This window comes from Phyllosticta capitalensis, assembly GCF_038381095.1.
Source record: "Phyllosticta capitalensis strain CBS 128856 chromosome Unknown BKA78scaffold_11, whole genome shotgun sequence".
Taxonomy (NCBI): Eukaryota; Fungi; Ascomycota; class Dothideomycetes; order Botryosphaeriales; family Phyllostictaceae; genus Phyllosticta; species Phyllosticta capitalensis.
In genome coordinates, this window is record NW_027117449.1 from 1,173,538 (window position 1) to 1,187,894 (window position 14,357).

At 54.3% G+C, this 14,357-nt stretch overlaps 5 protein-coding genes across 5 annotated transcripts; 2 read left to right on the top strand and 3 right to left on the bottom strand.

The window, feature by feature from the left end:
* Positions 1-439: 439 nt before the first annotated feature.
* Positions 440-1,560, bottom strand: BKA78DRAFT_347088 (uncharacterized protein; the record flags this gene model as incomplete). Its single annotated transcript, XM_066890553.1, has 3 exons — positions 1,419-1,560; positions 1,310-1,366; positions 440-1,212 (listed from the first exon to the last, which is right to left on the bottom strand). Exons 1-3 carry the CDS (start codon positions 1,465-1,467, stop codon positions 440-442), a joined length of 879 nt encoding a protein of 292 aa, XP_066739890.1. The 5' UTR covers positions 1,468-1,560.
* Positions 1,561-3,571: 2,011 nt separating this feature from the next.
* BKA78DRAFT_361916 (1,4-beta-D-glucan cellobiohydrolase C) lies at positions 3,572-5,329 on the bottom strand (the record flags this gene model as incomplete). Its single annotated transcript, XM_066892452.1, has 6 exons — positions 3,572-4,115; positions 4,165-4,558; positions 4,581-4,860; positions 4,918-5,104; positions 5,183-5,215; positions 5,263-5,329. The coding sequence occupies 6 exons, from the start codon at positions 5,327-5,329 to the stop codon at positions 3,823-3,825; spliced, it is 1,254 nt and encodes a 417-aa protein (XP_066739891.1). The 3' UTR covers positions 3,572-3,822.
* Positions 5,330-6,546: 1,217 nt separating this feature from the next.
* BKA78DRAFT_257963 (ATP binding family protein-like protein) lies at positions 6,547-7,434 on the bottom strand (the record flags this gene model as incomplete). The annotated part of the gene is made up of 1 exon (XM_066885232.1): positions 6,547-7,434. The coding sequence occupies one exon, from the start codon at positions 7,432-7,434 to the stop codon at positions 6,547-6,549; it is 888 nt and encodes a 295-aa protein (XP_066739892.1).
* A 198-nt stretch (positions 7,435-7,632) lies between these two features.
* On the top strand, positions 7,633-9,498 carry BKA78DRAFT_288798 (S-adenosylmethionine synthetase). Its single transcript, XM_066885752.1, has 3 exons — positions 7,633-7,880; positions 7,943-8,570; positions 8,620-9,498. Exons 1-3 carry the CDS (start codon positions 7,798-7,800, stop codon positions 9,076-9,078), a joined length of 1,170 nt encoding a protein of 389 aa, XP_066739893.1. The 5' UTR covers positions 7,633-7,797; the 3' UTR covers positions 9,079-9,498.
* Positions 9,499-11,818: 2,320 nt separating this feature from the next.
* BKA78DRAFT_299511 (uncharacterized protein) lies at positions 11,819-13,343 on the top strand (the record flags this gene model as incomplete). Its single annotated transcript, XM_066887061.1, has 5 exons — positions 11,819-11,883; positions 11,940-12,017; positions 12,068-12,119; positions 12,169-12,330; positions 12,384-13,343. The coding sequence occupies 5 exons, from the start codon at positions 11,819-11,821 to the stop codon at positions 13,341-13,343; spliced, it is 1,317 nt and encodes a 438-aa protein (XP_066739894.1).
* Positions 13,344-14,357: the final 1,014 nt, after the last annotated feature.

Here is a 14,357-nt window from a genome sequence, read left to right on the forward strand (position 1 = left end):
CTAATTCACTTCGTGGTTGTACATGTAACAATTGGAAATGACTCGTGGGGACGGCGGCGTTTGAATGGTCAAACTGGGTCTGGACGGCGTCGCGTGACATGCATTAACGGAAGGAGGCCAGCAGGGATAAGGTTCTCAATGATTCCCCCAAGCACGTTCCGCGTGTCGAAAGCGTTGAAAGTCAATCAAAGTTTACAAGCAGAAGCAAACACAGTCATCGTCATGAGTGAAATGTTGAAGAATACCATTTATACATTCAAATTATGAGACATTGTTCCAGTTTATCACAGTACGAAACGACAGAGGAGCAAGTTAGCTCCTTGGTTTTCGGCTTTCAGCCACCCAGGTAGAGAAAACAAGACCCTAATAATCCTCCACCGAATCAAAACACCACCAGCTGATCAAGTCTTGCAGCCACATGGAGATGGCACACAACACCTTAGTTAAGCTTAGAGACGGGCTTCTTGGTGATCTCGCCACCATCCTCAACGTAGCAGCCCGAGACGTACCACTCCTCCTTCTTGCTGGCCTCGAGGGCCTTGCCCTCACGCGGGTGGACAGCAACACCCACGTGCCAATCCTTGCCGTTGGACTCGCACTTGTCGCACTTGTGGGGGCCGGAGACCTTCTTCATCTCCTCACCCTCCTTGGAGTGCCAGAGCGAGACCTCCTTCTTGTCGTAGTCAATCTCGTAGACACAGTTGTGCCACTCCTCCTCCTTGAGCTCCTCCTCCCACTTGCTCTCACCCTCGACGTGCCACTTCATCTTGTTGCCGGCGGCGCAATCCTTCTTCTCCTTCTCGCCGCAGCCATACTTCATCTCGGTCAGGCCCGAATCGAAGTAGCACAGCTGGTGCTCGAGCGACGTGTCGGGAGCGTTCTCCTTGGCGTGCTTGAAGCTGAAGTGGTGGGCGACCTTGCCCTTGTTCATGGGCTTCTCCTTCTCCTGCGGCTTCTGCTGCGCAACCAGTTCCGTGCGCAGCGACTCCTTGTTCTCGTACTTGGACGATTGGTCGACCGTGAGCTTGGCCCCCTGCTTGCACGCCGTATCGGCCGGGTTCTTGTACTTGTCCGACAGGTCGATGTACTTGTCGGTCGACTCGGACCCCTTGATGAACCACTGGTACGACACGTCGACCTTGATGTTGACCGAGGCCGACGCCGTCGTGGAGCCAGAGCTGCCGGACTGAGCCTGGCCGCACTTGCTGTCGCCTGGACAGTGTCAGGCTTTGATGTGGGAATGATGATGATCCCGTGACGAGCTTTTCAGGGCATCGTCACTTTCGCCATCACCGAACGGGAGACATACACTTGTCGAAGTCCTTCACGGACGAGTAGTCGTTGAAGCTACCATCCCAGAGACATCCTGAAGAACGTTAGTACGAGTCCAAAAACGACTGTCCATCGACTGCACTTACCAAGAGTAGGGCCAAAGAGGGCACCGAGAACAAGAGCCTTGTTATACATTTTGAACGAGTGGTGTGTCAACAGGTGACTATATTCAGAGCGAATGAATCGTTCGAAAGTAGAGGAAGGAGGTTTGGGGAGGAGGAGGGCGTTATGCCAACCCAAAGGTCGTTGAGCAAGACGATATATATACCAAAACGGGCGTCTAGCCCACCGGTTCTCCTGGCTGGGCACTCCAAACGCCGTGTGCCCAATACTCAATAAACGCTCCAAGCGCATCCCCTACGCGATCGTAAACAAGGGCTGTCAAGCGCCCTTAGTCAAGGGCCCGCACCTTTGCACTGCCGCCTTGCCTTGCCTTGCCTTGCCTTGCCCGCTGCAAAAGAGTAACGATGGACCCAAAAAAAGGATCGAGCAAGTTGAAAGCATGCCGGCCCCGGAACGGACGCGAGTCGAGGACAAAGAGACAAGCACTCTACCTGCGCGGGTACGAGGACGGGGGGTGTTGCTGTCCCTGGGGCGTGCAGTGTCCATTACTCTACTCTGTGTAGGGGGGTGAACGGCTATGCAGGATAGCAGGTTAGAATGACCAGCACACGCTAAAACAAAGGCCCTGCACAGCCATGTCATAGTATACGATCGGAATGGAGATCGACTATATGGCCATGGGAATTTGTGCACGACAACCGGTACATTTCCACCATCGGGCTTGGGGAGGCTAGTGTTAAGCTGTACAAGCTAGAGTGGGCATAAAGGTAGGGAAAGAGGTTAGATGGGAGGGACGTACCTTGGGGAGCAGATCATCCCGGGATGGCAATGCGTTGCGCCATCTATAGTAAAGTGATCGCCGGGTCCCTGCTAGACTGCCCGCAACTCCTGAACAGAGGTGGGTGAGGGACCCTTTCGGCGGGTCCCTGGCGCCCCAGCAGACAGGAACAGCAACGGCAGCAGCAGCCGGGGGAGGGGGAAGGGGAAAACAAGGTTGGCCAACACGAAACAAGAAGGACCATGCGAGGTGTGAACGAGCCCAGCGCCGCAGACAGCCAAGAGGGGAGAAGAGGCTCTCTCTGCCATGTGGATTGAACGCTGCTGCTTTCTCCCAAGGAACACGTCCCCAGCCTAGTGTTGTTGCGACTATATTGAAGCATTTGGCAGTCCTTTCGTGAGAAGCCACACGTGGCAGAGCCACGACGTCGAACATCAAAGCAAGCGAAATGGAGAGGGAATAAACGAATGGAGACTTCAGGCTAAGGAAAATCTCCATGACAATTATTTGCGAGCCGCGGCGGGACAAGAGACGAGAATAGAATACAGATGGATGCTCCCTCGTTGCGTGCATACTGACAAGAGGCTTGCTGTGTTTTGGCATTCTGGGCCTGACTGTAAGAGGTTCAAAGTGAAAAAAATGCACAGTTGTTGCTATTGATGAAGCAAGGCGAGCACCGCCCGCGTCCGTTCCGTCGCGTCGTAGGGGGGGCTAGGTGAGGGGTAAAGTTACAACCGCCGTGAGGATGAGAATAGAAAGACAGCGGGGTAGAGTACCTCTCTACTGGGCTCAGAGCAAGCAACGTGAGTAGGACGGTAGGTGAGGTGCTGTCCTGCCGCCAAGCGGACCCCCTTCGAGATCCCTGCCCGCAACCACAGCCGCCGTCTCAGGGGACCTAGCTTGTTCAAGTCTGGGGGACAGCTCGGAGCTCGTGTCGATTGATGGCCGCAGGGGGGAGAGCTCGAGCCAAAACAGGCATCCCCGATGTCATGGGTAGTAAATCTCCCGAATGATGCGCATCCAGAATCCTCAATCGAAGTACCATAGCAGCCGCATCCCGGCGCCTGCTGATCTGCGACCAATCTACTCGCTAAGCTTCCGAGCATCAATCGGAATCTGTCACGTCGCCAGACCAAACGAGAGGTGCCTGAGGCATGACACTGATTGTTTTTGCTCTTGCTGCTGGCTGCTGTTGCGGCGGTGCTAAGCGCTGCTTCACGCCGGTAGCAGCTGAGCTCAGCTTCATGCCGCCGAGAACTTACTCCTCTCCTCAAACCCTCCCATGGTCTGCAGATAGCTTGCACGAGTCGCGCTCCGCCCACTGCTTGCACTGATGTGGAAATTGTGATGGCCCACGTTCACCGTTTTGGGGGAAGATGTTCTCAACAGAGCAAACGCTTGAAATGATCAAGGCCTGAGCATAGCGAAGGTTGAGCATTAAGCTTAGTCGAAAGTGCGCGCCAAAGCGAATGTTTCTTTGTGCATGGACATGCCAAGCTGTCGTGCGATCTCATCTCGACCTCCCCTTATACACACCCCAGACTGTTACTTGCAGGTGTTGTAAACGACAAACGTAGACTGCGCTAGCGATGCATCGATATGTTTTGCTTGACGCAAGTGACCGGGTGCTAGGGGTCCTGGAGAAACGCCTAGGCTTCAAACGGCGGATTGGCGTTTCTCAACAACTGCTCGAAGTACTCCTGGAACCACTGTCCCGCTTCGGGTGCCGGTTGCTTCGCATCAACCTGGCCGCACTTTGGATCGAAGCGGTCAGCCATTCTAGAAGATGTGCCGTCTGACTCTCCACCCGGTTTTATCCACACCCACGCGTCGAGGAGTGGATCGTCAGTCTTGGTGCTGGGACGCTGCCCGAAGCCGGTGTTGATCGCGTTGCACCAGTCTCCCCACTCCCGCTGTCCCGTAGGCTGTACGCCGCTACGCCCTACACATATTCAGCGTTTGAAGGCAGCAGAAGAAGTTGGCTGACGTACCCTGGTCAGTGATGAAGTGCGCCGGAGTGCCTTCCTGCTGAAGAAGGGGAGCAATTGCATTGATGTATCGTTTCTCGTCGCAATTAAGACTGCCTTGGGTGTAGTTTGCGCATTCAGATACACTCCAAGCGTTATAGTTTGCCGTGTTGGTGGCTAGACCCCTGAAAGCTCGAGGCCTACCTGCTCTTCTCCACACTTCTCCCACGAGCTTCGCTGCAGGGCCCATGTTTTTTGGGAAGCCCCACCAACCAGAGTTCCCGCCGTCTACGTACATGTAGATGTTTGGGAGATCAAAGGTGCGGAGGGCGTAGGCTATGGATTCCTTGTGCCCTTCCGCCGCATTCTTGCACTTGGTTTTGTTAACGTTGGAGACGAGATTGCCCAGGCTGTCCGGCTCTGCAACACCATCAGCACACGCTTAGGCAAAAGCTAGGGATCGGCGTGCCTATGACGAGTACAAACTTGACCTCTGGAAACTCCTTGATTGTCGCAGCAATAGGATCCACGAAATTCGTCTTGTAGAGATCGACACCATTGTCCGCAATCCTCAGCTCTCCCGACGATGCTTTGGCAGCACAGTCGCGGTCTGGCAAATTGTAAATGACTAGAGGTACTAGAAGCTTTGCGCCACCGCGCACTTGTTGTTGAGCTTCTTCTGCAAAAGGCCTAAGCTTCTGAATCTGATCTCGGGAGGACCTGCACGCCCGAATTAGCCTGTCGTCCCGCAACGTCACTGCCACATCTTAATCGTACATCCATAGAAAAGTCGGAACGGATGCGACTTGGACCGCTTTTTGAGCCAGATCTTCCTTGCCCTCCCGTCGAAATTGAGGTACTGCCTTTTGAAGGACTTTGTTTGAGTAATCGGAGTTGGCGTAGAAGCTGTACCCTGCCAGAGGATTTTCCGCCGGAGTCGCGTTTGTTTGGTCCGAGCTGGCTACTGTCAATTCCGACGTTCCCCTGTGTTAGCCGACTTCGGGTCTGATATTGAACGGTTTGGTAGCGTTTAGCTTCGTACCCACGCAGGCTTTTTGTCCCTCGCCATTTCCGTCTGTGAATAAGTCAGAATTGCCTATTGACGATCGACAGTATACCTACATTGCGGAGCGTCGGACGCGAGCAGCGCCGTGGATAAGCTAGCAGCAACAAGGCAACGCCAAAGCATGGTTGGAGATTTGTCCGCAGTTGAAGTTGCGCATCAATACACGAGCGGCAAGATCAAGGGGAGAAAGCATTGAGGGGCGGATGGTGTAGACATCTTGACATCTGCTCGATGGGCACTGCCCAGACTCTGTGCATAGTCGAGTCCCAATCTTCCGCCATGGCGTATGGCGGTATGTAACGTCTCGACAGGCGTGTACTGCTTTCTTTGGGAGCTAGGAATCAAGTGCCATGCGGGCCGAACGTCCTTCCTAGTTTGGGGTAGTAGTATGCGGCCAGCTTATAGACGCCAGGTGGAAAGTCGGCATTGACACGAGCGGCTCAATCTTGAAAATGACAGCACATGAATGGAAGCAGAAGCCAAAAGAAAAGCACTGGGAACTGGGGACGAGACTACCGCTAGTATTGCAGCCCGACAAGAGAAAGCCTCACTAGCGGTAGACAAGAAAGGAACGGACCACAAACTCAGACTGGTAGTCACACTTCTCCTTTAAAAAGTGTCTAGAAGATCTTGATGTATTCGTGTCCTGTCTTTGTGAAAAGGTAAAAGCGGAAACATTGCAGCCAACAGCAATGAGTCGGACGCTTTCGAATGCTCCATACATGCACTGACAAAGGCGTTGTGCTGGCAATTGACACACAGTCTGTCTTCACGAAGTTGGTAGAAGAATAAGGTTCTCTACGACGTTTGGTATTCATAAGGTTGATGATGCGAGCGTTGGTCCGCGTGTGGTTGAGGGGCACGGATGTAGCGCTGGGATCCTGGGCAAGCAACCTGGTCGTCGTATCGGAGCACACATGTGGGAGCGTGCTATGGAGGCGATTCCGATTCGTCGAAGTTTCCCCCACGTATTTTAAGCTTCCGGGCACGTTTCATCCGGACCAGCTTCTGACTTGCGTCATGTCTTTTTGTCGCGAGATGGCCGAGGGTCCTTAGTCGGGCCCTTGGATTCGCTGAGCTGTCCAAGGTCACGTATGTGCCAGCGTTGCAGTTGGCGCTCTTGTTCGTTTGCACGCATGAGGATAAACAGCACAAGTCGAAATCCAGCTGACGCAAGTGGATGCGCTTTTCCTAGCTGCTGATGCAAGCTCTCCCTTCCCAATTCCGAGGCTCTGTTTGTTTCTTGGTATCGTGTCTCCCAAAACGCCATTGCAATGCACCGTGGTTGCCATAAACCTCTAGACTCCGACCAATGCTGGATATCTTTCAATTTTTCGAGCTCAGTCCCCTCCTGCCATTGCTTCGTCGACTTCGTCTTCCGGCTCTCTGGGCTCTTGGGCCTCATGGAATTGTATGGCGTCATCAATGTAGCTCAGAATGCCATTGACACTGTCCTCATCCTGAACGTTGAGCTGCAAGAATGATACCATGCTGAAATCGTCAATGAGCTGTGCGACAGCCTTGTTCAACCTATCGAATGACGTGCCCGCCATGACATTCTTCGTCGCTGCGGGGTCGCTCGCTTCATCTAGCGGTTCGAATTGCATTCTGCGCGATGCATCATCGTCCAACAAATCCGCGTCTGGGTTGATGTAGCGCTTCAATTCGCGCTTTGCGATTGTGCCCTTGACGAGATCCATTTTGCTCAAAATGTTGACATGAGGTACTTCCAGCATGAGCATCGCACTCATGGCGGACAGCGTTCCCGCGAAGAACTTGGCGTTGTCGACGACAAAGGTTGCTTCGAGCAGGTAAGCCGCGCACAGGTTGATGTTCAATGATCCGCGTGTAAGGTGCTTGACGAGCGTCGGCAAGATTGGTACGTGCGTGTACAGCTCTATCTGACCGGGCATGTCAATGATGATGAGGTACTCCTCCGTCACGTCTTCGAGCGGCTCGGTCAAGAAGTCGAGGTTCTCGAGCAAGAACTCGAAGCAGTAAATGAGGCCGCCGTTTGGACCCAGGCCCATTTCTTCCATGACATCCTCGAGGGTGATGAGATCTCGAATGTCGACATCAGGTTCGTAAGCAAACTCTTCAGCAGCGGGGTCGAGGTTGACGTAGAAGCAGGAGCGCTTGAGAGTACGCAGGTGTTGGATGAGGGCGGAGCAAAAGGTGGATTTGCCGGCGCCGGCAGGCCCCATGATCAGGGTGCCGAACTTGCTCATGGCGAGGATGGTGAGGAAGCTGAGCTGACGTGACTGAGCCGGTGTTTGCGACGCGTCTGTCGGAGGAGCAGAGCAGAGAAACCAAAAAGTCACCGATGGCCGATGGCCGAAGGTTACCCAAGGCCGGAAATGGCAGGCGGTGAGGCGGGCCTGAAAACTGAGCGATGAGGTGCTCCGCGCCAGCGGCATCGCAGTTCGGCTAGGTCGACGCTTTTTCTTAGCATTGTTCCCCTCCGCCTCCAATTCTGCCTCCCGCGTCCGTTCCTCTTTTTCTCTCCCGCTCTCCACTTCTGTCCTCTTCCCTCAACATCCCTCTCCCTACCTCCAACGTCACCCGCCAAATCTCCTCCTCCCACTCCAGCAATGGCCGTCAACGGAACCAGCCCCAAGGGCACTTTTCTCTTCACTTCCGAGTCTGTCGGTGAGGGTCACCCCGACAAGATTGCGTACGTTTTCCCCCACGTTGGACCCTTGAGTCTTACCGTCCGGATGACTGAATACTTGTTAGCGACCAGGTTTCCGATGCCGTTCTCGACGCCTGCTTGGCCGAGGACCCGTTGTCCAAGGTCGCTTGCGAAACTGCCACCAAGACCGGTATGATCATGGTTTTCGGTGAGATTACCACCAAGGCCCACATCGACTACCAAAAGGTCATCCGCAATGCCATCAAGGAGATTGGCTACGACGACTCGGCCAAGGGCTTCGACTACAAGACCTGCAACGTCCTCGTTGCCATTGAGCAGCAGTCGCCCGACATTGCCCAGGGTCTCCACTACGACGAGGCTTTGGAGAAGCTCGGTGCTGGTGACCAGGGTATCATGTTCGGCTATGCCTCTGACGAGACTCCCGAGCTGCTTCCCATGACCATCCAGCTCGCCCACAAGCTGAACGCCGCCATGAAGGAGGCCCGCAACGACGGCTCTCTCCCGTGGTTGCGCCCCGACACCAAGACTCAGGTCACCATTGAGTACGCTCACGACGGCGGCGCTGTCATCCCCAAGCGCGTCGACACCGTCGTCGTCTCTGCCCAGCACTCCGAGGACATCACCACCGAGCTCCTCCGCAAGGAGATCAAGGAGAAGATTATCAAGAAGGTCATTCCCGCCAACCTTCTCGACGACAAGACCGTCTACCACGTAAGTTGCCCATGCTTGATTCTGAGAAAATTTCGTCTGACAAGCGTAGATCCAACCCTCTGGTCTCTTCATCATTGGTGGTCCTCAGGGTGACGCTGGTTTGACCGGCCGCAAGATCATTGTCGACACCTACGGTGGCTGGGGTGCCCACGGTGGTGGTGCCTTTTCCGGAAAGGACTACTCCAAGGTCGACCGCTCGGCTGCCTACCTCGGTCGCTGGATCGCCAAGTCCCTGGTCAAGGCCGGTCTTGCGCGCCGTGCTCTCGTCCAGCTTTCTTACGCCATTGGTGTCGCCGAGCCTTTGTCGCTCTTCGTCGAGACCTACGGCACTTCCACCAAGTCCTCTGACGAGCTTGTTGAGATTATCCGCAACAACTTCGACATGAGGCCCGGTGTCATTGTTCGCGAGCTTAACCTCACGAACCCCATCTACCGCAGGACTGCCCAGAACGGTCACTTCAGTGACCAGAGCTTCCCCTGGGAGCAGCCCAAGGAGCTCAAGTTCTAATTTACCTTTTGTAAGAAAGCCCATTTGTTGACTCAACGTCGTTCAATGGGATTTGATCTGCTTTCAACAACTATTTGGCGTCAGGGATACCCAAAAAAGGAATTGCACACGATCGAGCACGCACACTGTTCGAGTATTCAACATAGACTCTCCTGAGCTGCAATGAGCAAGAGCTGCAATCATTGCAGGCTATTAGAGGATGATGGTCGCCATGTATGAGCGTCGGCGTTTGGGGGGTTCATTTCAACCACGAATTCCTTGGACGTCTCGTTTCATTTTTTCACACTCGCAGAGACGATATGGGCAGGAAGAAATCTTTGTTTCTGTTTATGCCACGTTACGCTAGAGATGGAGACTACATGTTGGTACGAGACAGACGGGATGAGAAACGATAAAAAATAATGGATTCATCTCCAACCGATCCTTTGTCCTTTACCTTTTCGTGATTTTCGGGCTCTTCTTTGGCCAGTGATTCGCACCCAGACCAAACTCGCGGCTCCGTCAACGCTTGTCCACCTCATCCTCGGCAGCACATGTCAGAAAAGACGTCCACCCACGCCCTGCCCGAGCTTGCGACGCACGCGCGACGCGCGCGACGCGACGCACGGGAGACGCACGACGTATCGAATCTTCGGTCGCCGACGTTTTGACGGTGCCTGACTAGCCGCTTAGTAGCCCGTTGCGCCACGGGGGTGTGCGTCCGTGTCTATCGGCAATGAACGGGCCCCAGGGAAAAGGAAGCCCAGGGCATGTGGGATGAGATGGTGGTCTGGTCTCGTCCTAGAGCGTCTCTGTCTCCCTCCTTCCGCTTTTGACCTGGCGGCACCGTTGCGCTCCCCCGCGCTCCGGTTGGGTAGCTCGTGACGATGCGACGACGACTACAGTGGTTGTGGCGTTGGACTAGTGCGAAGGAGGCAAGTTGTGGTGTTTGGTTCGTAGCTGATTGGCTGGGGGTAGTGGGCTGGTTTGGATGGAGGGACTTGGCGAATTTCCTTTTCTTTTTTGAGATGAACAGCAGATAAGACTTGGGAGAGCCTGTTCTGTAGGCGATCGCTGCTGTAATTGGTCTTTGGTGTCTGTCTGGTGCAGCTGCGAGCTTGATCTGATCCCAATGGAGCAGGCACGGTCAACTGGTGGGAGGGCAGAGCCTACTTGCCTTTCCTAATCTCACGGTATAGGGAGCTGCGACCGCTGTGATCTTTCCTCAATGTCCTCGCAAGAGTCCCTATACTTTTTCGCAGTCCGGCTCTTGTGGTCTTTTCCGGTTTGAAATTCCTGGTCAAAAGGCGTTGTCAAGTCTGGAGTGGAAGGAGCGTCGACCGTCCCTCCACTGGCCGCTGAGATGCGGCATGCTCGAGTAACACCAGTACAACTTGCAGGCCTGCTGAATTCATGGAGACCACGACCCGTCAGTCTTTTCAACTCGCACCTGCGCCTTGCACTTCGCACTCTCTCAAAACTGGGAATAGGCGTGGGAGCAAGACTGGGATTCTCGTATCTGCCACGGGAGAGCTGTAACTTGACAACGTCACTGGCCGAACGCCTCGAAGAGTGCAGCTGTAGTAGCAGAAAGGAACTCTGGCCTCAAGACCCGCAAGAACAGCGCAGACACGGACTTGCCGGTGGCCTCCAAACAACGTTGATAGATCGTCCCGCCTGAACGTTTTCAAGTGTGGAGTCCCGTGGACTAGACACGAGTGTGCTGTGCTGGTACGTGTTTGTCGAGCAGCTTTTCTGGCAAAGCGCTTCCCCCTCTGGTTCTTGAGGGTTTCAGAGGCCCATGACGGTTGCTTGCGGATTCATTGCCCTCAAGCAGGTGCGATTGCTCTTGCCTGGGCTTCATGGAGCGGTCGCTGCCCTTGTGGCGGAACCTGGAAGCATTCGGTTTGGCGACTGCGCCTATGCCTCCATTTTGTGCCGGAATGCACTTGTCGTATATTGATTCCAGCGAATTGGAGGCAATCTTTCAGTCTATATACCCTTTCTTGTTTTCTGAATGTCATCAGGAGTCGAAGTCTTTTGAGCCCCTGAGATCGTCTAGACATGTCCCACGCCCTGGGCAAAGTCCGCGTTGGTACCATCGGCATGGGCAGCGGGAGGTGCACTCCGACGAGCTCAAATACGGGGTTTGGAGGCCGGTGGAGGGTGGTCTGAGGACTTGCTTTGCGTCGTGTCGGCCACAGGGACAACAGGGGGGCTTCAACGCCGCTTCAACCGACGGCTTGACGACCACGAAAACCGCGCGAGAACATGTACAGCGGGGCTCGATCTGAGATATGAGGCAGTTGCAGCCAACCAGAACAATGGAGATGTTGGAAGAGATGGTGGGGTGGAGGAAGTTGGGTGTTTTTCCGTTGTGCCTCACTTTTCTCAACACCTTTAAGTGCAACTTCACCAGCATTGCATACCACACCAAGACTCGGCGACGACAAAACCTGAAGCGACGCACTGCGCTTTGGTTGTTATCTAGAGGTTGTGGAAGAACTGTTGGTGCAAGTTAACACTTCTGGTCTTGGCAGCCACCAGAGGTGACTAGACCACATGATTCGCTTCTTTGGTGCTTTGCGAGCCTTCACCCAAGTTCACTTTAGAACATGCGATGCCCTTATGGATCTTGGCACTGCTCATGCACTAGCGCACTTGAGAGGCCATAAATACCTTTTCTCCCCTTCCTACCTTCCTTCTTCAACATCATCGACATCGCATCGACATCATCATTCAGCACCACCACCTCACCATGATGTCTTCTCGTCTTGCGATGATGCCGGATCTTGCCCATCAGGACTTCGCCAGGCAGCTTTCCATGTGAGTCTCCTCTCCTCTCCTCAGCTTTCTTGATGGATTCATCTGACTGCCTCAAGGCTCTGGTTTACTCAACAGGGCGCAGACGTCCTCGTCATCTGTGGTGACGGTATCGAGCTGAAGGCGCATCAGAGCATGTACGTAGACCCGATCCGAAAAGCTCACGGTTGTACTGACCATTCGATAGCATCAGATGCTCGCCTTGGTTTGCTTCTACCTTCGACATCCAGCGTGTGCCGGTTAGTAAAGCTCCCATTCGACTCACGGCCCTCGCTGACGAAGTGAAAGATGTCCGAAATCAAGCGTGTGCAGCTCGAGGAGCGCGCGTCCATCATCCGGCCTTTGCTAGCGTTCTGCTATGGTGTCGATCTGCCGCTTCTCAAGAAGGGCCCAAAGTCGGAAAACCAGATGCGCAACTTGGTTGATCTGTACCATGTCAATCACTGGAAGGTTTGTAAACCAGCGCTCTGCTTCCCAATGATTTTTGTCTGACATGATTCCAGTTTCATGTGCCGGATCTCGCTGCCGTTTGCGAAGCTGCCTTGGCGAACCCCGGCGACGATGTCGAGAGCCCTGTCTACATCGGCGAGAAGAGTCCCATGCACGGCGTGGTGTCTCGAATGTTGAGTACCGAGGTCGAGGATGGTACCTACCCAGCTCAAGACATGTACCGCGTGGACCGCGTGGACAGCCTGGGAGGACAATTCTTCAGCACCCGTCACAACGCTGCCGACAAGCTTGAGCAACGCCGCGGAGGCGTCACCAACCCATCCAACTCGCAGGCGGACCCTTTCTCGACTAAACGCCCTGCTGACCATCACCGTACCATGGACGACTATCAAGATCGTCGCGGTAGGCCGGCAAGCGACGAGACCTCCAGCACCGACAACGTTAGGTCCAGTGACATTTCCGAGATCCATGCCAGCGCCGGATTCCCTGGACGCGGCCATGGACACCGCGGCATCCCTATCCCTGGAGCTCCTACGATGACCCGCCTGAGAGATCGCAGTCCTGGTGGCACTCCCTACACCTCGTCTCGGCTGTACTACGAGATCTTGACCATGCTCGGCCCTTTGGGCATGTCCTCCCCCATGCTCGATCCCAACTTCGACCCGCCGATGGGCAGCTTCTCCCCAGAGTCACCAAACACGCTCGCCTCGTGGGGAATGTCGATGTCGCCGTTTCTCCAAGACCGCATGACTCCTCCGGAGGAAACCGCTCATCTCATTCCCACCCCTCTGCGACCTCTCAACAAGAGCAAGAAGACCAGCGCGGGCAACATCTCCGGTCTGTTCGGACCTCGACCATTGCCGCCTGGACACGGCTCCAAGCGCAGCATGACCTTGCGGGAGACGGAGACCAGGACCCTCGCCGAGCGCCCTTCCAACGCGTCGCTCAAGGACGGCATGTTTTCATCCCTTCGCGACGTCACCAAGCGCGCCTTCCGCCGCAAGCCAACTTGATTGCGAGAATCACATGCAGAAGCATGGTCAGGTTTTGATTGTTTCCAGGCGTGTTCTCTATCAGGATCGGTGGGATTGGTTAAGGTTTCCAGGAGTTGACGGATTCTCATTGGTGGGTGCAGCTGCTGATTCTTGGGTTGGCTGGTTTCCTGATTGTGGCAGGCTACTGCGTGGGACTTGATGGCTTTTGTCCCTTTCTTTCTTCAATTGTATTAGTAGTAGGGATGGGGGTCCCAGCCGGCGCGCTGGACCCTTTCTCTGTGGCAAATCACAAGAGGTTCTTCTGCTTTTTCAAATTGGGCCACTTCAATTCCGTGACTGTGAGCCTTGTCGTTGAGGCTTCTTTGTTGTTCCGCCTCCTTCATTTGATCTTTCGTTCTCCCATTGATCGAGAAGCCCGACTGGGCAGAGCATTGTTCCAGTACCAAGTTGCATTGTCTCGGTCAGCGCATAGAAGTCCTCGTGACATGGCTTGGTGGATATCCAGGTCCGATGGAAAGAAGCCAGCTGTCCTGCTGAACTCAGACTTGAAGATTCGCCTTGAGAGGAATCTCAGCACACATAAAGAGAGAGTCCATGCTTGACTCTCATGTGCCACCCCTGGGCAAGTGCTCTGGTTCTTCCCCACAGATTCTCTCTTGCTCTTGGTCATTTAGCGCGGCTGAGGACGACACGTAAAGAAATCATTGACTTGGACAATAGGAAAGAGAACCAAACAAGGATGGAAAGATAGTACATGGTCTTTGGGGTTGAGCATTTCTTGAGATCAATTCGACAAATGCTTCATGAGATTGAGATAGGCGATACAATCGTAGACATGATAGCAGACGACAGCCTCATTCCAGGTATATTCAGGATATCCCAGGGACACCTGATCAACTTGCTTTGCTGCGCATTCTTGATGTTCTCTATGACATGTCTGATCCGACGGTGCAGGCGGGAACAGTGCACCCTGAAGAGAATCTAGATGGTGCGGAATGACCTGGAACGGTTTGCGACTTGTACCAGTCATCA

Coding starts and splice junctions, on each gene's coding strand:
- BKA78DRAFT_288798 (XM_066885752.1), top strand. CDS start 7,798: ATGGCCGTCAACGGAACCAGCCCCAAGGGCACTTTTCTCTTCACTTCC. Junction 7,881..7,942: donor GGTCACCCCGACAAGATTGC/GTACGTTTTCCC, acceptor AATACTTGTTAG/CGACCAGGTTTCCGATGCCG. Junction 8,571..8,619: donor ACGACAAGACCGTCTACCAC/GTAAGTTGCCCA, acceptor TGACAAGCGTAG/ATCCAACCCTCTGGTCTCTT.